Genomic DNA, 23202 nt, shown 5'->3' on the forward strand with positions numbered 1-23202 from the left:
TCCTGATCACCCCCCCAACACCCTCAGATCATCCCCAGACCCCCTTCCCCCCTGTGTACTGTATACATCTATTCTTCCCTGTAATCACGCACTGATCACCTGTCAATCACCTGTCAATCACCCATCAATCACCCCCTGTCACCACCTGTCACTAACACCCATCAGATAAGACCCTAACCTGCCCCTTGCGGGCACCTGATCACCCATCCGCACCCTCAGATTGCCCTCAGATCGCCTCCGAAGTGCATTGTTTACTTCTGTTCTTCCCTCTAATCACCCACTGAACACCCATCAATCACCCCGTCACTACCTGTCACTGCTACTCATCAGATCAGGCCCTAATCTGATTGGGTCCTTGCGGGCACCCAATCACCCGCCCACACCCTCAAAACGCCCTCAGACCCCGGCCCTGATCACCATGCCAGTGCATTTCTTACATCTATTCTCCCCTCTATTCATACCCTGATCACCTATCAATCACCCCGTCACCCCCTGTCACCACTACCCATCAGATCAGGCCCTAAACTACCCCTTGCGGGCACCCAAACACCCGCCCACACCCTCAGATCACCCTCAGACCCCGCCTGAACACTTCTCCAGTGCATTATTTACATCTGTTCTCCCCTCTAATCACCCATCAATCACCCATCAATAACCCCCTGTCACTGCATACCCATCAGATCAGACCCTCATCTGCCCCCTTGCGGGCACCCAATCACCCACCCACACCCCCGGATTGCCCTCAGACACCCCCCCTCATCACCTCCTCAGTGCATTGCTTGCATCTATTTCCCCCCTCTAATCACACCTTGAGACACCTATCAATCACCTCCTGTCATCACCTGTCACCCCCTAGCATACCTACCCATCAGATCAGGCCCTAATTTGCCCCATGTGGGCCCCTGATCACTCGGCCAAACCCTCAGATCCCCCTCAGACCCCCTTCCGATCACCTCCCCAGTGCATTGATTGTATCTATTCTCCCCTCTAATCACCCTCTGAGACACCCATCAATCACCTCCTGTCACCCCCTAGCACTCCTATCCATCAGATCAGGCCCTAATCTTCCCCTTGCGGGGTTCTGATCACCCTACCAAACCCTCACCCGCCCCACCGCAGTGACAGAATTTTTTTTTCTGATCACTGCTGGTCTCTACGACTTAATTGTCGCTGAGACCAACCGTTATGCCACACAATACGCAACCGCCAATCCAAGAAGCTACCATGTCCAGCATTTTCGGTGGAAACCACTCCAAGTCTCCGAACCTAACATTTTTTGGGGCCTTCTCCTTACCATGGGTCTAGTCAAAAAGAATGTATTGCGGTCTTATTGGTCTACGCACCCAATACATCATATGCCCATGTTCTCTGCTGCCATGTCCAGGTCACGATTTGAGAACATCCTGTGCTTCCTGCACTTCAGTGCCAATACAACCTGTCATCTAAGAGGCCACCCTGCTTATGACCGGTTCCACAAAATTCGGCCCCTCATAGACCACCTGTCATCAAAATTTGCAGATGCTTATACCCCTGAAGAGGCATTTTGAGGCATTTGGTTTCCAGACTCCTCACGGTTTTGGGACCCTAAAATGCCAGGGCAGTATAGGAACCCCACCAAGTGACCCCATTTTAGAAAGAAGACACCCCAAGGTATTCCGTTAGGTGTATGATGAGTTCATAGAAGATTTTATTTTTTGTCACAAGTTAGTGGAAAATGACACTTTGTGAAAAAAAAACCAATAAAAATCAATTTCCGCAAACTTGTAACAAAGAATAAAATCTTCTATGAACTCACCATACTCCTAACAGAATACCTTGGGGTGTCTTCTTTCTAAAATGGGGTCACTTGTGGGGTTCCTATACTGCCCTAACGTTTTAGGGGCCCTAAACCGTTAGTAGTCTAGAAACCAAATGCCTCAAAATGACCTGTGAATAGGACGTTGGGCCCCTTAGCGCACCTAAGCTGCAAAAAAGTTTCACACATGTGGTATAGCAGTACTCAGGAGAAGTAGTATAATGTGTTTTGGAGTGTATTTTTACACATACCCATGCTGGGTGGGAGAAATATCTCTGTAAATTACAATTTTTTGATTTTTTTTAAACACAATTGTCCATTTACAGAGATATTTCTCCCACCTAGCATGGGTATGTGTAAAAATACACCCCAAAACACATTATACTACTTCTTCTGAGTATGGCGATACTTGTGACACTTTTTTTGCAGCCTAGGTGCGCTAAGGGGCCCAACGTCCTATTCACAGGTCATTTTGAGGCATTTGGTTTCTAGACTACTCCTCACGGTTTAGGGCCCCTAAAATGCCAGGGCAGTATATGAACCCCACAAGTGACCCCATTTTAGAAAGAAAACACCCCAAGGTATTCCGTTAGTTGTATGGTGAGTTCATAGAAGATTTTATTTTTTGTCACAAGTTAGTGGAAAATGACACTTTGTGGAAAAAAATAAATAAAAATCAATTTCCACTAACGTGTGACAAAAAATAAAATCTTCTTTGAACTCACCATACTCCTAGTGGAATACCTTGGGGTGTCTTCTTTCTAAAATGGGGTCACTTGTCAGGTTCCAATACTGCCCTGGCATTTTAGGGGCCCTAAAGCGTGAGGAGCAGGGATGCTCAGCTCTTTTTCAGCTATTCGAGCTCGGTATTCGAGCTCGAATAGCTGCAGCTATTCGAATGGGCTATTCGAGTGAACTCGAATAGCCCACTCACTATTCGCGCTATTCGAGCAAACAGCCCTATTCGAGCTCGAATACCGAGCTCGAATAGCATCATAGCCCAGATTGATGTCCTTAGAGCCAATCAGAGGGCTCCCAGGCCCTCTGACGGCAGCCAATCACAGAGGGGGACCCTGGCCAGCCCCTACCCTATAAATAGCGGCCGCCATGTTCGGTTTTTCCGTCCTTGCTTGACTTGTACGGAGAGAGATCTGCTCCTTTGTGCTTTGGCTTAGCAAGTGCTCTATTGTGGTCAATCACCTAGCGTTTTTACAATACAATACAATACAATACAATAACATTTCTATAGCGCTTTTCTCCCATAGGACTCAAAGCGCTTAGGCTCTCTCAGATTCAGTAATTAGTAGGATGAAGTATTCACACAACAAAAGTTATATTTCTGCAAATGCCAAACTGAACAGGTGGGTTTTCAGTCTGGATTTAAACACGTCCAGGGATGGAGCTGTCCTGATCTGTTGAGGTAAGGAGTTCCAAAACGTAGGGGCAGCATGACAGAAGGCTCTGGGACCAAAAGTTTCCAAGTGGACTCTGGGTATGACTAGATTATTAGAACCTGTTGATCTGAGAATGCGGGGATTGCTACGCAGCTGCAACATATCTTTCATGTATCCAGGGCCTAAATTATTCAGGGATTTAAATGTCAGTAGGCCGATCTTGAATAGGACCCTCCATTCTATAGGTAGCCAGTGAAGGGAGTGCAGGACTGGCGTTATGTGGCAGTGAGGGGGTTGGTTGGTTAGCAGTCTGGCAGCAGTATTCTGTATCAGCTGTAGTCGGTACAAGACCTTTTTTGGAAGGCCAGTGTAGAGAGCATTGCAGTAGTCCAGTCGGGATGTGATGAAGGCGTGGACTAAGGTTGGCAGATCTTCTGGGGGTATGAGGTGCTTGATTTTTGCAATGTTCTTTAGGTGAAACCAGGATGATTTCACCACAACAGAGATTTGAGTTCTGAACTTTAAATCCCAATCAATTAGAACTCCCAGGCTACGCACATGATCAGAGCTGCGCAGATCCGTGCCTCCTATTCCCAGTGGTGAAGACTGCAAGTTAAGTTGTTTTGTTATCATGCTCTGCCCTCCTATCAGAAGGACTTCAGTTTTGTCTGCATTTAGTTTCAGCCAGTTGTCATTCATCCATTGCTGTAGTTCACGTAAGCAGGCGTTTATAGTTAGAGTTGGGTCTGTCACACCAGGCTTGAAGGAAAGATATAGTTGAGTGTCGTCTGCATAGCAGTGGTATGTCAGGCCATGTTTTTGGATTAGTTTTCCCAGCGGTAACATGTAAATCGTGAAAAGCAGGGGAGAGAGGATTGAGCCCTGGGGCACCCCATACCTAAGTGATACAGGGGTGGACAGGAAGGGCCCCATAGACACTTTGTGGGTTCTGCCACTCAAGAAGGATTGGAACCACTGAAGAACTATGCCATCAATGCCGCAGTATTCCTGTAGCCTGTTTATCAAGATGTCATGGTCAACTGTATCAAAGGCTGCAGAAAGGTCTAGCAGTATGAGGATGGAGCACTCTCCTCTGTCTCTTGCCATGAGCAGGTGGTTGCATATTTGGATGAGGGCCGTTTCAGTGCTGTGGTGTTTCCTGAAGCCAGACTGGAATGGGTCATAACTGTTGTTTTGTAGGATTTTGGCTTCTAGCTGGAGGTAAACAGCTTTTTCAATTAGCTTGCCCAGAAAGGGAAGGTTAGAGACAGGTCTGTAGCTGGTCATTGCATCTGGGTCCAGGGAGGGTTTTTTGAGGAGAGGCCTGATGATTGCTTCCTTCAGTAAAGCAGGGAATATCCCTGATTTTAAGGAACAGTTAACAATTTTTAGGAATACCGGTACGAACAGGTCGGGGCAGTTCAACATGAACTGTGTTGGGCCAGGATCTAGGTCACAGGTAGTTAGGCGGACATGAAGGAGGATGCTTGATGTGACTTCTTCATCAATTTCTTTGAAGTTTGACCAAGGTGTTACATTGTCTCTGCTAATGGTCTTCGGCGCTATATTAGGCTCAGATGCTGTAAGTTGGATGTCGGACCTTATAGCGGAGACTTTGTCTGTGAAGAAATGGGCAAATTGGTCACATACACCTGCTATACACACCTATATTGTTGTTAGCTAGATAGAGATTGTATTTTAGTTAGTAGCTTGTGTGTCACACAGAGACAGCTGCTGCTGCAGGCAAGCTTACACAGCTTTAGGCCTCAGGGCCTTGCCTGTGTGGGCAGCTGTCCCCCTGTCCTCTGTTAGTTTATTTCTCATCTATACCAGTGTTTCTGCTGTGTATTCTACCCTGTCTTGTCCTTTACTACTGAGTGATTATTGTATTTTGCAGTTATACTACTGTACTAGGGACACTCACTGTTACTGTTCATAGCTCCTGCGTGTGTGTGCGTGCACTGTCTGTAGTGTACACAGTACACAGTATTCCCTTCTACTGAATCATCTGATTACTACTGAATCTGATTATTGTATTTTCTAGTTGTACTTACTGTACTAGGGACACTCAGTCACTGTTCATAGGCTAGCTCCTGCGTGTGTGTGTGCGTGCACTGTCTGTAGTGTACACACACTCTATTTCCTTCTACTGAATCTGATTACTACTGATTATTGTATTTTCTAGTTAGTGTACTAGGGGACACACTCACTGTTCACACTTACTGATTACTGATTATTGTATTTTGTATTCGTACTGTACTAGTAATCACTTAGCGATCTAATCACTTAGTGGTTAGTGTCACCTCACCCACCAACCCACTCCATTAAAGTACCCCACTTTTTCACCCGCCCTTTTAAAAAACGTTTTTGTTTACGCCCAAAACATCTAAGATGTCTGGAAGTGGCAGCCAGCGCAGTTTGGGCAAGGGGAAGGGCAGCAAGGGAATCAGGAGGAGAGGGAGCAGCATTGTGGCAAGCCGCGCCACCATGCACAGTTCCGCAGCAGCAGCAGCTGCGTCAGTGGCTAACATTCTGCCTATAGCCACTGGCCGTGGACGCCTTGGGCACCCAGCAGGAGCATCTGCAACTCACGCTGCAGAGACACAGCAGCAGCAGCGTGTAGTACCTGCTCCTATTTTCCTCCAGCCGGGTCGGAAACGTCCCATTGAGGAAAAGGATGAAGCCACTGTGATGCAACTGATGACGGAGGATGAGCAGCCTGCCATCAGCTCTGCATCCGAGGCCTCCACCCTCACCACCACCACCACCCCTGTTCGCAGCAGCCGCCCAGCAGGGCCTGGGGAGGAGGCCAGTTCACCGTCAGTTGGCGACCTGTCATTCAGCAGTCTTTTGACCCCAGACATCATGAGTCAATTGTCTGCTGTTATTGGCGATTTTGAGGAGGAGATGCTGATGGGCACTTTGGGGGAGGAGGGATTGGACAGCAAGACTGTGGCGACAGTCAAGCAGCCCATCCATGCATCAGGAGAGGAGTTTGGGGGGTCATCATCCCAGCAGGACATGTTTCAGGAGGGGGAGGATGATGATGATGATGACAGGGTGACAGACAAAGACTGGGTGCCACCAGCTCCTGGGGATGTCATCATCAGCAGCTCTGAGGAGGAGTAGGAGGATGCGCTTGTGGGCCTTGCAAGGAGGCGCATCATTGCAAGCATTGGCAGCAGTAGGCAGGTCCCACAGCCTGCTGGTGTCTCAGGCTCAGCAGCAGCAGCAGCATCTGCCAGTACCACCACCAGCCACACCCAAGCCCCCCCCACCACCACCACCACAGGGAGACAGGCAGCAGCGGCTCCAGGCCGTAGGGGTTTTTTCATGTCACCAATCTGGCAATTTTTCACCATGCCCACAGTTTACAGCAAGTACGCCTCTTGCAACCACTGTCAGCGGAAGTTGAGCAGAGGTGCAGACCCCTTAAAGTTCAGCACCAGCTCTCTTATCAACCATCTTGCTGCTAAACATTACCACCAGCATGAGGAGTTCCAGAGGCTGAAGGCATCTGGTGCTGGCAGTGGCACCACACCCATCACTGCACAGCCTTCAGCAGCAGCAGCAGCAGCAACAGCAGCCACCCGCCCTACTGCTCCTCCAGCACCACCAGCAGGAGTGCGGAAACGCACTGCTCCTCCCCCCTCTGCAACTCCTGCCACCAACACTGAGGCCTGTTCTGGCAGCCAGTCCTCAGTGGCCTCCTCTGCTGTCTCCGCTGATTCCCGTGCTAGCAAAAGGCGACGCCAGAGCCTTTTGAGCGAGTCCTTCCAGGGGGTGGTTAGGGCTCTGCCTCCCAGCAGCCGTCGCGTGCGGCAGCTGAACGGCTTGCTGGCACGGGTCATGTGCTCCCAACTCCTGCCGTACACGCTCGTGCAGGAGGGGAGCGACATGCGTGCGCTGCTTGCTTGTGCAGCCCCAGACTGGCAGCTCCCCAGCAGACACTTCTTCGCCCGCAAGGTCATGCCTGCACTGCACCGCTTTGTGATGGCCAATGTGGAGCGAGGGCTGGAGCACGCGGTTGGTCAAAGGGTCCACCTGTCCTTCACTGTCCACTGGGTCAGCTTGGTGGAAGGGGGTGAGGACGGGAGAGCAGCAGCGGGCACAGCAGCAGCAGCAACACAGTGGGTGGTGCCACCCCGCAGGGTCAGGGGAACTGCAGCAGGTTCCTCCGATCCTCTGCCATCCTCCAGCACACCTGGCCAAACCCCCCGCCTCAGCAGCAGCGTGAAGCCACGCCACTGTCAAGCGCTGCTGCAGTTGGTCAGCCTTGGGAAGACCAAACTGACGGCAACCCATGTGTTGGCCAAACTCCAGGAGCAGGAGAGGATTTGGCTGACCCCCAGAGGCCTCAGAGTCGGAGAGGTGGTGGCCGACAATGGGGCCAATCTGGTTGCCGCAATCGACAGGGGAAACCTTACCCACATCCCCTGTCTTGCCCACGTGCTGAACCTGGTGGTGCAGAAGTTCTTGCGCTCCTACCAGGGGATGGGCGAACTGCTGGAAACGGCAAGGAATGTTGTACGTCATTTCCGGCGCTCGCCTGCAGCCTCTGCGAGCCTGGAAGACGTGCAAAAGGAGCTGGAGCTGCCACGCCATCGGCTGATCCTTGACGTTCCAACTCGCTGGAACTCCACCCTGGCAATGTTGGAGCGTCTGGTTGAACAGAAGCACGCTGTCAACCAGTACCTTGCCCTGGCCACTGTGTCCGCTGCTCAGAAAAGGGACAAGACCAGCAACATCCCGTCCATCGTCCCCGATGACGACTGGGGGCACATGCAGCAGGTGTACTTAGTGCTGGCTCCCTTTCTGCAGGCCACTAACATGGTGAGCAGGGACCATGCTATGGTGTGCGAGTGGGTGCCCCTGGTTTGTCTGCTGAACAGGGCCCTCGATGCTTTGCTGGAACAGGGAGCGGCAGCCTTGGCCCAGCAGGAGCGGCATGCAGCTGCACAGTCCACCTCTGAGGGGGAGGGGGAGGAGGACTTGGTGGAGGTCCCTGACCTTGCTGCTGATGAGGGGGATCAGCACAGTGCAGCTGAGTTGGTGCGGGGGTGGAGAGAGAATGAGGCGGCAGAGGAGGAGGATGAGGACAGCACTGCCGTCGATGTGCCAGCACACGTGGCCCGCCTCTTCCCAATGGCAGCGCACATGCTGACGTGCCTGCGCAGGGACCCCAGGGTGATCCAGATGAAGCAGAGGGAGGACATCTGGATCAGCATGATGTTGGACCCGCGCCTCAAGGGGAAGTTGAGCCAGTTCCTGCCTCCTGCAGGGGGAGACCCAGCGCAACAAATAAGGAGCTTGCAGCAGGCCCTTGTTGAGCGCTTGGAGGAAGCCTTCCCCCAGCCTTCCACCCCCACTGTCCAGCCAGCACAGAGGCAGCAGCAGGTGCCTGCATCCAGCAGCAAGTGCCCCACAGACCTGCTGTCTCTCAGCAACGAGCTCTACAGGACTGTAGAGGCTCCAGCAGTGACTAGAGAGGAGGTGCATGCAGCAGCATCCTCCTCCGGTCACAGCCAGCGCCTGACCCGCATGGTGGCTGACTACATGGGGTCCTACAGCGGGCTTGACAGCGATGCCCCTGTTGATCCCATGGAGTATTGGGTCAAGCGCCTGGAGATCTGGAGCGAGCTGGCGCAGTACGCCCTGGAAGTGCTGTCCTGTCCCCCTTCCAGCGTGCTGTCCGAGCGCTGCTTCAGTGCAGCTGGTGGGCGGCCTGGTCACCGAGAAACGCTCACGTCTGTCTCACAAGTCTGTGGACAGACTGACGTTTCTTAAGATGAACCAGGCGTGGGTGGAAGGTGAGTTCCTGGCCCCTGTTGTCGGCGAGAGAGGGACATGAACTGGCTGCCGGAACCATCGTTAATATGCCTTACCACCCTTTACCACCTCCTGGCTCCTGCTCACTACTAAGCCAGCCTGGTTCAGTTTGACTATTACGTCGCCTGTAGCCACACATTTTACACCTACAGTGGGCTGCTGTGTACTGCCCTTCTGCTGTCTGTCTGTGTTTCCCACTGCCAGGGTACACAGATTTACCTTCTGCTGCCACTCTGCCACCAGCTATTACATCCAACAATAGCTATCTGTTAAATTTGCCTTAAAAAAAAAAGGTTTAATTTTTCTGAGGTGCCCGGGTTGAAAACTGTGTTGTCCCAGTTGTGTATTGGACACGATGTGGGCTGCACGACCGCTGTCTGGGACCTCCTGTTGTGTTTATTTACAGCCCTGGTATCACCGCTAGGTACCAGGGCTATTATGTCATGCTGCCTGCCTGCTGCCACACTCACACTACTCCTCCATTCCTCCTGCTGCTGCTGCTGTCGGTCTGTGTTTCCCACTGCCAGGGTACACAGATTTACCTTCTGCTGCCACTCTGCCACCAGCTACTACGTCCAACAATAGCTATCTGTTAAATTTGCCTTAAAAAAAAAACAAAAAAACATTAAAAAAAAGGTTTAATTTTTCTGAGGTGCCCGGGTTGAAAACTGTGTTGTCCCAGTTGTGTATTGGACACGATGTGGGCTGCACGACCGCTGTCTGGAACCTCATGCTGTGTATTTACGGCCTGGTACCACCGCTAGGTACCACAGCCTATTATGTCTCGCTGCCTGCCTCATTGACTGCTTGCTGCCACACAATCATCCTCCTCCTGCTGCTGCTGCTGAATTTACCTCCTGCTGTCTGTGTGTTTCCACTGCCAGGGAGCACATACAATGGCGCTTCCACCATGCACCACCAGCTATTTATTACGCTCAAAAATAGCTGCATTTCTTTAAAAAAACGAAAAAAATATATATACTTTTTAATACTTTGTGATATTATTTTTAGAGGTGTCCGGGTTGAAAACTGTGTTGTCCCAGTTGTGTATTGGACACGATGTGGGCTTCACCACCGCTGTCTGGAACCTCATGCTGTGTATTTACAGCCTGGTACCACCGCTAGGTACCACAGCCTATTATGTCTCGCTGCCTGCCTCATTGACTGCCTGCTGCCACACAATCATCCTCCTCCTGCTGCTGCTGCTGAATTTACCTCCTGCTGTCTGTGTGTTTCCACTGCCAGGGAGCACATACAATGGCGCATCCATCATGCGCCACCAGCTATTTATTACGCTCAAAAATAGCTGCATTTCTTTAAAAAAAAAATATATAGAAGAGAAATAAGTGAAGAAGAAGAAGACGATATAGAAGAAGAAGAAGATATAGAAAAAGAAGAAGAAATAGAAAAATAATAATAAGAAGAAGATGAAGAAGAAGAAGAAGAAGATGAAGAAGAAGAAGAAGATGAAGAAGAAGATGAAGAAGAAGAAGATGAAGAAGAAGAAGATGAAGCAGAAGAAGATGATGAAGAAGAAGAAGAAGATATAGAAGAAGAAGAAGATATAGAAGAAGAAGAAGAAGAAGAAGATATAGAAGAAGAAGAAGAAGATATAGAAGAAGAAGAAGAAGATATAGAAGAAGAAGAAGAAGAAGAAGAAGATATAGAAGAAGAAGATATAGAAGAAGAAGAAGAAGATATAGAAGAAGAAGAAGAAGAAGAAGAAGATATAGAAGAAGAAGAAGAAGATATAGAAGATAAAGAAGAAGAAGAAGAAGAAGTATATACAGTACTAAACAGAATTTTGGACACAACTTCTCTTTCCACCCTTTTTTTTTTTAAAGGAACATCCCCACATAATCACTTGCTGTTGTTACTTGGAAAAAAAGATGTTTCTTGCATCATTCACCCCCAAAACAAGTGTTGGAAGCTATTTAAGGCCAATTGTAATAGTCAGCTCGAATAATGAGCTCGAATACCGACTCGAATAGTGAGCTCGAATTCCGAGGTCGAATCGAATAGTAAAAAATATTCAACTCGAATATTCGACCGAACTCGAATAATTTACTATTCGAATTCGACCTAACTCGAATAATAAAAAGGGGTATCCGAGCATCCCTGGTGAGGAGTAGTCTAGAAACCAAATGCTTCAAAATGACCTGTGAAATCCTAAAGATACTCATAGGACGTTGGGCCCTTAGCGCACCTAGGCTGCCAAAAAGTGTCACACATGTGGTATCGCCATCCTCAGGAGAAGTAGTATAATGTGTTTTGGGGTGTATTTTTACACATACCCATGCTGGGTGGGAGAAATATCTCTGTAAATGGACAATTGTGTGTAAAAAAATCAAAACATTTTAATTTACAGAGATATTTCCACCACCCAGCATGGGTATATGTAAAAATACACCACAAAAACATTATACTACTTCTCCTGAGTACGGCGATACCACATGTGTGGCACTTTTTTGCACCCTAACTGTGGTAAGGGGCCCAACGTCCTATGAGTACCTTTAGGATTTTATAGGCCATTTTGAGACATTTGATTTCAAGACTACTCCTCACGGTTTAGGGCCCCTAAAATGCCAGGGCAGTATAGAAACCCCACAAATGACCCCATTTTAGAAAGAAGACACCCCAAGGTATTCCGTACCTAACTTGTGACAAAAATAAAATCTTCTATGAACAGGGATGGTCGTAGTCAGCCAACTTCGCTACGCTGGAAATACGCATAGTTTTACGCAATTACGCTTCGCCAAACTACGGCTTCGAAAACAAATATTCGCTTCGTATGCATTTCGTAGAATACGCGTTAATACAATCGCATACGGAAAATTAGACGCGAGTAACGCATTCGTAGTTCACTACGCAATACACATGTTAACTACGCTTAGTGGGCGTAAGCTACGCGTAGCGGTACTTCGCTACGCGTAAATTCGTAAGCGTAGTTTTGAAACTTCGCCTATGAACTACGATGCGTAGATGCGAACTAAGATGCGTAAATTCGCACTGGCGTAGTTTCTGCTCATCCCTGTCTATGAACTCACCATACTCCTAACAGAATACCTTGGGGTGTCTTCTTTCTAAAATGGGGTGATTTGTGGGGTTCCTATACTGCCCTGGCATTTTAGGGGCCCTAAAGCGTGAGGAATAGTCTAGAAACCAAATGCCTCAAAATGACCTGTGAAATCCTAAAGGTACTCATAGGACGTTGGGCCCCTTAGCGCACCGAGGCTACAAAAAAGTGTTACACATGTGGTATCGCCGTACTCAGGTGAAGTAGTATAACGTGTTTTGGGGTGTATTTTTACACATGCCCATGCTGGGTGAAGAAATATCTCTGTAAATGGACAATTGTGTGTAAAAAAAAAATCAAAAAATTGTCATTTACAGAGATATTTCTCCCACCCAGCATTGGTATGTGTAAAAATACACCACAAAACACATTATACTACTTCTCCTGAGTACAGCAATACCACGTGTGGCACTTTTTTGCAGCCTAGGTGCGCTAAGGGGCCCAACGTCTTATGAGCACCTTTAGGCTTTACAGGGGTGCTAACAATTTAGCACCCCCCAAAATGCCAGGACAGTAAACACACCCCACAAATGACCCCATTTTGGAAAGTAGACACCCCAAGGTATTCAGAGAGGGGCATGGTGAGTCCGTGGCAGATTTCTTTTTTTTTTGTCACAAGTTAGCAGAAATGGAAACTTTTTTTTTTGTTTTATTTTTGTTTTAAAGTGTAATTTTCTGCTAACTCATCATGCCCCTTAGTGAATACTTTGGGATGTCTTCTTTCCAAAATGGGGTCATTTGGGGGGTATTTATACTATCCTGGAATTTTAGCACCTCATGAAACCTCACCTCACCTCGTGTTCAGAAAAGTCAGAGTTGCTTCAAAATGGGAAAATTCACTTTTGGCATCATAGTTTGTAAACGCTATAACTTTTACCCAAACCAATAAATATACACTGATTGGATTTTTTTTTTTTATAAAAGACATGTAGTAGAATAAATTTGGACAAAAATGTATATAGAAATTTTACTTTATTTTAAAAATGTCAGCACAGAAAGTTAAAAAAAATCATTTTTTTGACAAAATTCATGTCTTTTTTGATGAATATAATAAAAACTAAAAATCAGAGCAGCAATCAAATAGCACCAAAAGAAAGCTGTATTAGTGACAAGAAAAGGAGGGAAAATTCATTTAGATGGTAGGTTGTATGACCGAGCAATAAACCGTGAAAGCTGCAGTGGTCTGAATGGAAAAAAGGCTCTGGTCCTTAAGGGGTAGAAAGACTGTGGTCCTCAAGTGGTTAAAGAGAATCTGTATTGTTAAAATCGCACAAAAGTAAACATACCAATGCGTTAGGGGACATCTCCTATTACCCTCTGTCACAATTTTGCCGCTCTCCGCCGCATTAAAAGTAGTCAAAAACAGTTTTAAAAAGTTTGTTCATAAACAAACAAAATGGCCACCAAAACAGGAAGTAGGTTGAAGTACAGTATGTCCACACATAGAAAATACATCCATACACAAGCAGGCTGTATACAGCCTTCCTTTTGAATCTCAAGAGATCATTTGTGTGTTTACCTTCTGTCCCCCTGCAGCTCTCATCCACTGAATACTAGTGACAGGCTGATTGTTTCTTCCTGCAGACAGCTCTGCCCTGTCTGTAATTCCTCAGTATGTGTCAGCCAGCTCCTTTCACAGCCTAACAGAGGAGGATTTTTATCCAGCTCTCTTCTCTCACTGATAAGAGAGCAGAGACGCTGCTGGCTTATGTAAATAACACACACACTGGAGTGTGCATAGAGGGGCCTGGAGAGGGGTGTGCATAACAGATCAGCACGGAAGAGTTGGCAGCCTTCCAGACACAGGGCGACAAGTCCGACAGGGGAAAGATACATTGATTTATTACTGAGACGGTGATAGTAGAAAGTGCTGCAGTAAGCCAGAGCACATTAGAACAGGTTTAGGAACTTGTAGGATGGTAGAAAAAAGGATGACATTTTTGTTACAGAGACTCTTTAAAATAATTTTTTAGCACCTTGCAACTGAAAAAGTACCAAAAACAAGGTGAAAAAGTACTGTCAATATTATTTTGAGCATACTCTCGCTTGCTGGTGATTTGAAAGGCATTTTATTGACATTTTTGAAAATATCATTTAGGAGAAAACTCAGGAGAAAAAGTGAATTGCATATGGGCCTGTTTATCAATACTCAATCTGGAAACATCCAGTCATACTTATCTTTATAAAATATTATCACTTCTATGTTCTTCCTTCATTTTTTTTTTTAGTTTTTTCCTCCAAGCTTCATCCTATATAGTAATAGTCAAGTGTCCCTGCGTCATCATGTCCGTGTGTCCCTGCTTCCAGACTTGACAGCTTGCTGTCTGAGAACCTCATGGCATTGTGGGAAATAACAGCTTTCTCCAACAGCCAAGCAAGCAACATTTCCCTGTGTGCATATACTTCGGACAGTAGTGGGAGACGGGTGAGCAGGACGCATCGGTATGCATGTTGCCGGGGTTTAGCAGCCATGGCCTAGTGCCTGTTTTTTAACGGGCGGGCCTTTTTACTAGTTTTTTAATATTTGGCCATACATGTCTAAAAAACCTTCAGACTCTCATTATGTCAACATGTTGTTTAGTAAATGACCATGACAACCATAAGTTACAACCGTGTATTCTTGGATTGGAGTCTTTGTGGAGGAAACTGTAGCTGTAGGTTTTTTATATAAGAGAAAAGCTCTTGACTTTGAAATTTAAATAGAGAATATGTGATTTCTGTGAAGGTCCTCATATATCAGTCATGATATACACAAAGAACCAAAAGTTGAAGTTGAGAAATGCACAGTGAGATGAGTGGGTGATAATATACCTTCTAAAACATAAAAAGGTGTCCAGGTGAAATACGTAATTCACACAATTGCATGAACTTGAAAAGGCCTGAAGCCCGTTTTGATTTTTATGATAGCTTTTGTTTTATTGATAACAGATCTTGAGAAGATATGAGCTTATTGCTATTCAAGAAGTCATGAGCAAAGATGACACTGCCATAATCAGGCTTGTCCAGGAGCTTAACTCGTAAGTAATTGGTTTTCAATTGTATCTTAATAAAAGTATTTTTGGAATGAAGTTAAAGTGGACCTGAACTCCGGCAGAAATTTACAAACAAAAGCTATTAGTACATTCCCCTCATAAAACCTACACATACCTTTTGTTTGCACATCCCAACGGTTTTCAATAAATAATACTTCACTGGCAGCTTCTATAGTGAGAAGTTGTGAAAGTCCACAATGCTGGCTAAGTGAAACACTGTGCTGCATAGATATTCTGCCTTTAACCACTTGCCGACCACACGCTTATACCGTGCGTCGGCAAAGTGGCAGCTGCAGGACCAGCGACGCAGTATTGCGTTGCCAGCTGCAGGCTGATTAATCAGGAAGCAGCCGCTCGCGCGAGCGGCTGCTTCCTGTCAATTCACGCGGGGGGCTCCGTGAATAGCCTGCGGGCCGCCGATGGCGGCTCGCAGGCTAAATGTAAACACAAGCGGAAATAATCCGCTTTGTTTACATTGTACGGCGCTGCTGCGCAGCAGCGCCGTAAGGCAGATCGGCGATCCCCGGCCAATCAGCGGCCGGGGATCGCTGCCATGTGACAGGGGACAGCCTGTCACTTGCTGCACAGGACGGATAGCGTCCTGTGCAGCCCGGTTCACCAGGGGGGGCCAGGTAGGAGAGGGAGGGGGAGGATTTCGCCGCGGAGGGGGGCTTTGAGGTGCCCCCCCACCCGCAACACCCGGCAGGCAGGAGCGATCAGACCCCCCCAGCACATCATCCCCCTAGTGGGGAAAAAAGGGGGGCGATCTGGTCGCTCTGCCTGCACCCTGATCTGTGCTCAGGGCTGGACAGCCCACCCAGCACAGATCAGCTAAAACAGCGCTGGTCCTTAAGGGGGGGTAAAGGGTGGGTCCTCAAGTGGTTAAAGAGAACCCGAGGTGGGTTTGAAGAATATTATCTGCATACAGAGGCTGGATCTGCCTATACAGCCCAGCCTCTGTTGCTATCCCAAACCCTCCTAAGGTCCCCCTGCACTCTGCAATCCCTCATAAATCACAGCCACGCTGCTGACAAACAGCTTGTCAGAGCTGGCTGTGTTTATCTCTATAGTGTAAGTCTGCTGCTCTCCCCGCCTCCTGCAGAACTCCAGTCCCCGCCTGCATCCCTTCCCTCCCTGCTGATTGGAGGGAAGGGACGGGGGCAGGGACCGGAGCTATGCAGGAGGCGGGGAGCAGCTGAGACTGACACTACAGATGTAAACACAGCCTCACAGCATGGCTGTGATTTATGAGGGATTGCAGAGTGCAGGGGGACCTTAGTGGGGTTTGGGATAGCAACAGAGGCTGGGCTGTATAGGCAGATCCAGCCTCTGTATGCAGATAACATTCTTTAAACACACCTCGGGTTCTCTTTAAGCTCCCTTGAGAGTAGCAGATAAATCTTAAGGCCTGGTTCACATCTACGTTTTGCGCGGAACCGGCCGTATGGATCTGGCCATCTGGATCCTGGAAAACGGTCCATTTTTACAGCCAGTGTGCTGTAAAACGTCAATTTTCTATAGGTTCCTATTGTGCTGCAAAACCTTCCATTTTCGTTTCGCTGAGCAAAACGGTCCGGTCCTGCTGCATTTTTTTGTCTGTTCAGCGGAATGGACCACGAAACCAAAAGCTAATGTGAAGCAAGCCTAAGAGTAGGGATGTCAAACTCCAGTCCTCAAGAACCAAGGTCCTCACACCTTTTTGGAACATCTCAAATTGATGGGAGTAAATCAGGAAAGGTGTGGCTCATGAAGTAGGAGACATTTCTTAGTCCATTCTAAACATAGCCCTCGCCTTGCATATGGCCCTCGAGAATTGGAATTCGCACCTGTGGTCTGAAGGAAGCTCTGTCCATCTCGCCTTGATGGACAGAGCTGCATTAGTTCCTGTTTGCTTTAAAGTGACTTTGTAGTAACTCTGCAAAAATCTGTGTGTAAAAATGCCAGCTAACAATCCTGATACATCGTTTTCTGCTGTTGGTCTGTAAAATTGGAAGCCAACATACTTGGTCCACATAATCATACAGGACCTTTTGCATAAGTGCCGAGGCTACAGTATGGTGCTCAGGTGTGGGATAGACTTTTATGTGAAACAACACAGTGTCAGCAATGTGTATGAGGAATTGTTTTGGCTCCCTGAGTTTCTCTTAAAGAGACTTTTAGTTTAAAAACCTCATCAACATTATAGTCCGACCTAAAACGCCGCATAACCGTGGATGAAAATCCCCTCGATCACCCCAAACTCACGGGGGTACACGGAGGCAACTTCCGCATAGAGGCAGCGCTGCTCTGCCTCTATGCGCGTCAATCAACGCTGATCGCCGCCTCTCCCCCGCCCCTCTCAGCCTTCCTTCACTGAGAGGGGCGGGGGAGAGGTGGAGATACGCGCTGATTGACGCGCATAGAGGCGGCAGCAAAATCCACGACCAAGAAAGTCGTGGCTTTTGCCTGCCCTGTATCCCCGTGAGTTTGGGGTGATCGAGGGGGTTTTCAGCCGCGGTTCTGCTGCGTTTTAGGTCGGACTATAATGTTAATGAGGTTTTTAAAATAAAAACCTCATTTTAGGGAGACTTCAGAGTCTCTTTAAGATTGATTTTATGCTTTATTTTTCCGTTGCAGTGCAACGCTCCTGGCGCATCCCACAACAACTAAAAAAAACCCCAATCATATGTGGCAGAGTGCGGTGGCGGGTCATATGCACAGCGCTGCCCCCGTTCAGTGACTTACATCCTTCAGGGCAGGAAGTATATCACTGGGATTCCTGTCTCGACGCACCGCGCTTCGGCATTTACACTTACTGCATCGCCCATAGACTTCCATTATCCCAAGCACTGTGCATTAAGCTCGGTACTTGTGGTAACGCGCTGCAGCCCTTGCGTCGGGTTTAGATACTTCAGGAGCATCGCAATGGACCACAATAGGTGTGAAAATCTCCATGGACTTTCATTGCTTTTGAGGTCCTTCGCGGTAAAATAAGGTAACGCAACACGGGTTTAACCTGGAAGTGTAAAACGGGCCTTAAAAGAAACCCGATGTGAGAGGGATACGGAGACTGACATGTTTATTTCCTTTTAAATATTGCACATTGCCTGGCTATCCTGCTGATCCTCTGCCTCTAATACGTTAAGCCATAGACTGAGAGATCAGCAGGACTGCCAGGCAATTGGTATTGTTTAAAAGAAAATAAATATGGCAGCTTCCATAGGTCTCACACCTCAAATTCCTTTTAAAGCGGACCCAAACCAAACATTTTTTTATTTCAAAATATTTAGTTGCACCACTCTGACAAATACAAAGATAAATAAACACTCCTTCAAGCCTATGAGCATTTCAGTGCCTGCTTTTCACCCTTCTCTTTTTATAACTAGAGTTATACAGGTGGCAGCCATTAGCAATTCTCTCCTTTGACAGACACCACCTACTCCACCAGTTTGCCGGATTCTGTCCCGGCAATATGAAAGGAAGGGAGGGGTTGCTCCAATAAATGTAAAATATTTTATATTTGTCATCATGCAGCTGAAAAAAGGCTGCTATTTATTATTAGAATTAAGAAAATAGATTTTATTCCTAAAATCTTGTATTTTTAATTTGGGTCCACTTTAAGGTAAACTGTGATTTCCTTCTGATTTAAAAGCACTGTCATGCATTTGTATTAATTCGCTGATATTCTTTAATCTGTGTTTGCTTTCTACTCCATGGCAGGGCCACTGGTCTGAACTACAACTTATTGATCTCTGATCACTTGGGCCGTAGCAGTTACAGGGAGAAATATGTTTATGTGTACAGGTAAGGTTTAGATTAATATTGCAAAACCCATTGCTATCCTCAGAGATTGTGGTAGACCCTGGCCTCATGTCTCTGGCCATCCAACAAGTTCTTCAAATGTTATTGCAACAAATGCTTTAGATTTTATCTTCAAAACTGACAACTTTGCTCCAATAGGCTATCAACGGTCTTCACCAGCACCTATGATAAGCAGGTAAATATAGCACCAGAGGATTGAGCACTGGAGGCTGGCTTTCAGCATAAGAGGCTTATCATCAAGGCAGTGATAGAGTGTGCACCAGAGATGGATTAAGGTGAAGTAGTTCCCTAGGCAAGACAATAGCTTTGGTGCCGCCTTTTGGTCCTGTTGGTAAACTGAGTTGCAGAAGGGTCAGAGAAGATCACAGGTGGGCCCCTTGACACCCTTCTAGGCCCCAGGCACCTTTCTTGGTTGCCTTGTGGGTGATCCTGCTCTGGTGTGCACTGACACAGAAGCCAACTAGAGGAGCAGTAGTGCACCAGGCACAAATATTAATATCAAGAAGAAGCTAATAGATAAGCATTGGAAAGTTAGGACCAGGTATTGCTATGAGTGTTAGGGTTGGGAGACGCTAGCTTCATTTATTAAGGCTAGAAAGTTAAGGTTAGTTGTTTTAGAGATATTGAGGTTAGTTAGTCTTTTGAGGAGGTAGGTTAGGATTAGACATCATAAAGTCGCGTGTTATGGGTTAAGTGAATGATGAGGCTAGACATGGAGGAAGAGCAGAAACATGCAGAAATTGTCACTATTAGAGGGGACAGTTAAGATTAGTCGATATGGGAGAGAGGAGAGTAGCAAAAAGTTTTGACAATCTCTATCAGGATCACTCAATCCACAATTACTGCCTCCAATGAACTCTTTTATGGATAGAACATGTAGTATAGCCTTGATAGCAAAGTTCCTGGCCTTGCGTTTAAAAAGCTACTTCTCAAGAGAACTTAAAGCGATATGGTTATTGCAGTTTTCTTATTTTTTTCATTACCGTAATTACTAAAATAAATAAATAAATATCATGGAAATATCTATTTAGGTGCAGAATATATATATATATACTAGTAGACAGGCTCTAGGTCTGTGTTTCTGGGCGCGCTCGTTCCCTGCCACTTCACGGAACGGAGTTTGTAAATGAAAGGGGAAAGAAATCTCCTTTGTTTACAACTGTACAGCGCTGCGGTCCCCGGCAGCGCTGTATGAGATCGGCGATTCCCAGCCTCTGATTGGCCGGGGAGCGGCGTCCTCTCATAGGCTAATGCCTATGAGAGGCGGAACAGGATGGATCGCCGTTCCAATTCAGATACCGGAGGGGAGGAGGGAAGGGGAGGGAGGAGAGAGGGACGGAGAGAGAGCCTCATAGAGGCTGAAGAAAAAAAAAGTGCTGCAGCGATCGGACACCTCTGGCAGCATGTCCCCTTAGGGACAAAAAAGGAGGTGAGTCCGATCACTGGGCTCCATAGCTGGGCTGTGCAGGAGGCTGAAAAGCCTGCACAGCCCAGTGCAAGAAAAATGAGCCTGGTCGTTGAAGGGGAGGAGGGGGGGGGGGGGGGGGGTTAGCACTGTGGTTGTCAAGTGGTTAATATAAAAAAATTGATTTTTTTTTTCTTCCAAATTCAGAAGCATATTAAACATTAGGGATGGTCGGAATCGCTAAATTCCAAAGCAAAAATTCCATTTTACATTGTTGGGGTTAGTAGGACATTTTTTTGCTGCAGTCTTGGGCTGACACCTACATCATCTTTGCTGACCACTTATACTAACTGTCCTCTGATGAAGAAGGCCTTTTATCATGAAATGATATGTTGAAGCTGGATTCCACTTCTGTAATATTTCAGAAAGACACATCTCTGTGTTACATGCATACATATGTAAGGATTACATGCTATGCTGATTTCAACAAGGCAATGCTAAATCAATTGGCAAGGACATCAGACAGTGCATAGAAAAAAAAGATTGAAACCTTCAACTGACTGATGTCTCCAGTGGCGTAGCTATGGAGCTATGGGCTCTGGTGCGAGTTTTGCATGGGCCCCCCCAAGCACTCTATATGTAACATTAGATACGGCGCAACAAAACCTGCCAAGGTCATCCACAGTGCCAGAGGTGCAAGAAGGGGATGGAGAACACTTTGCTAATGATTACTACCATTCAAAGCATCTAAGACTAATGGAGGTATGTAGTAAAAGATAGTTCGTTTTTATTGGTGCACAAAGACAACGCATTTCACAGCATAAGCCGCTTCCTCAGGTCAATAGTAGTGCCTATATTCCACAGGTATCTAGTATCCGGGCGCGTGGATACTAGATACCTGTGGAATATAGGCACTACTATTGACCTGAGGAAGCGGCTTATGCCGTGAAATGCGTTGTCTTTGTGCACCAATAAAAACGAACTATCTTTTACTACATACCTCCATTAGTCTTACTTCCCGCAAGGGGACACCTATAAGGAAGGACCGCACCTTTTTATTTTTGCTGTTGTCTCTGCCATATAAGGTGTACATTTATAACAAAACCTTGACCGAGCGCCTCCTAACCCTCCCAAAACTAGTTAGTACCGCCATCTAAGCGGAAGATCGGCATCAGAAGGCTTCTGATAGATCTAATTTTTTTTGGAGTAGCGACCAACAACCAAGGCCGAGTGGGGACGGTACTTCCCCACATGCGAAAACGAGTGCTTGCCTCCTACAGCAACCCACTCTTGTGACTATTTTACCTCTGTACTTATGAAAATGTATTTTTCTCACTAAGTTATTGCACCAGATTGGGCTCCCGGACCTCCCTGTGTTCTTTTTTCCTCTACCAAACACAGAAAATGGAGTGGAAGAGTCTGTGTGATGCATTTTCAGTGCCAATAATGATGTCACATCATGACTTTCTCTGTTCCCGCTAAGGACACTGCTAGAATTACCATGGTTCTTGGTGGCTATGGTGGCACCATCAGCATCATATTTATGTGTACATGGACCATGCTGTCTCGGAAGGTCCAATAGGTCACACAACCAGCACCAAATAGCTTAAAGGACAACTATTATAAAATCATTTTAAATGTAAAAGGCATGCATATAAAATGGGCATCGCTCCCAGAAGGCACTATAAATTACCTTTACCTATGTTGCTTTCACTTATAGTAAAAGGTTGACAGATCTGACAGATTTTGGACTACTCCATCTCCTCATGGGAGATTCTCAGTATTACCTTTATCCTTTACAAAATTACTTAGTGGAAAGGATCTATACAAAGATGTCCGCCAGCTTCTCTACTTGATTGCTTGCGATTTTGTCAGTTTGACTGAACAACAGCAGTTCAGTAAGGGCATTTGTAAAGAAAGAAACACCTGAGAAACCCCTATGAAGAGATGGATTAGTCCAAGACCTGTCAGAATTTTTAGCATTGCGGTGCAATCATCCGATCGTAACGCCAACGCTGGTTTCCAGAGTGAAAATGGTGTAGGGGACATCAGGGCTGGGTCCCGCGTGGGAGATATGTTTCCCCGTTATTTGGGCTGTGGTCTCTTTAAAAGCTGCATGTGTACCTTAGAAGGAGTCCTGGTATTGGTTGGCAGCAATCCAGTTGCCTTTGTTAGTTTTTTTTTTCAAGGCTGGACTCTGGAATGGGAGGAAAGGAAGTGTGGGCCTTCCCATTCCACCTACGTACACACCTGTCTTTTTGATGGAGCAGAGAGAAGCTCTACTAATTAACATAAAGAGGAGGCACAGGAGCAGTGAGGGGGAGGATGTTGTGCATGGAGCACGTGTGCTACTAGCCTCCTGTTCAAGTGTTTTTGGATGCACTGTGAGCGGGCAAAAACCAGACTGTGGACTGCTGATTTGGATGGTTTTGGCCTCAGGAATTGGACTGTATTGAATAACTTGGACTATGCTAATGCTAAGGACTCCAAAGCCGATGTAAGCCATTCGTTTACGTTTCAATTTACATTGAAGGAACGCTGTTTAGTTTACTTTTATTTATGAAGCTGTGTACTGCATGCTAGCTGCGAACCCCTCTAAACTTCACACCGGCCCGAGGGAAATCTTCTTCATTTATATGTATGAATTTTACATTTTACCATTTTTGGTGATAGTTGTCTAAATTAAATTTAACATGTTTTTGGATGCAGTCGGAGAGGCTGAAATATTCTCTTCCAGTTTGAATTGTGAAATAGACAATACTTCATGTAACTCATATCCGCACCATCTCTAGACTCTAGAAACACCTCTGAGACTCACTTTACGCACTGCAGTAGCCACACCGTGAGCAGGCTAATAACTGTCTTATTCT

At 46.7% G+C, this 23202-nt stretch overlaps 1 protein-coding gene across 4 annotated transcripts in view; it reads left to right on the forward strand.

The window, feature by feature from the left end:
• The window catches only part of LOC137528478 (deoxyribonuclease-1-like), an 85451-nt gene that overhangs the window by 13402 nt on the left and 48847 nt on the right, over nt 1-23202 (forward strand). For 2 of the 4 annotated variants that reach the window (XM_068249767.1, XM_068249766.1), the window contains exons 3-4: nt 15023-15111; nt 18826-18909. In XM_068249767.1, coding sequence (XP_068105868.1) covers nt 15023-15111; nt 18826-18909 — 173 coding nt within the window. Of the gene's footprint in view, nt 1-14453; nt 14537-15022; nt 15112-18825; nt 18910-23202 lie in introns of those variants that run through there. The other 2 variants (XM_068249769.1, XM_068249768.1) reach the window with 2 other exon arrangements.

This window comes from Hyperolius riggenbachi, chromosome 8 (genome assembly GCF_040937935.1).
Source record: "Hyperolius riggenbachi isolate aHypRig1 chromosome 8, aHypRig1.pri, whole genome shotgun sequence".
Taxonomy (NCBI): Eukaryota; Metazoa; Chordata; class Amphibia; order Anura; family Hyperoliidae; genus Hyperolius; species Hyperolius riggenbachi.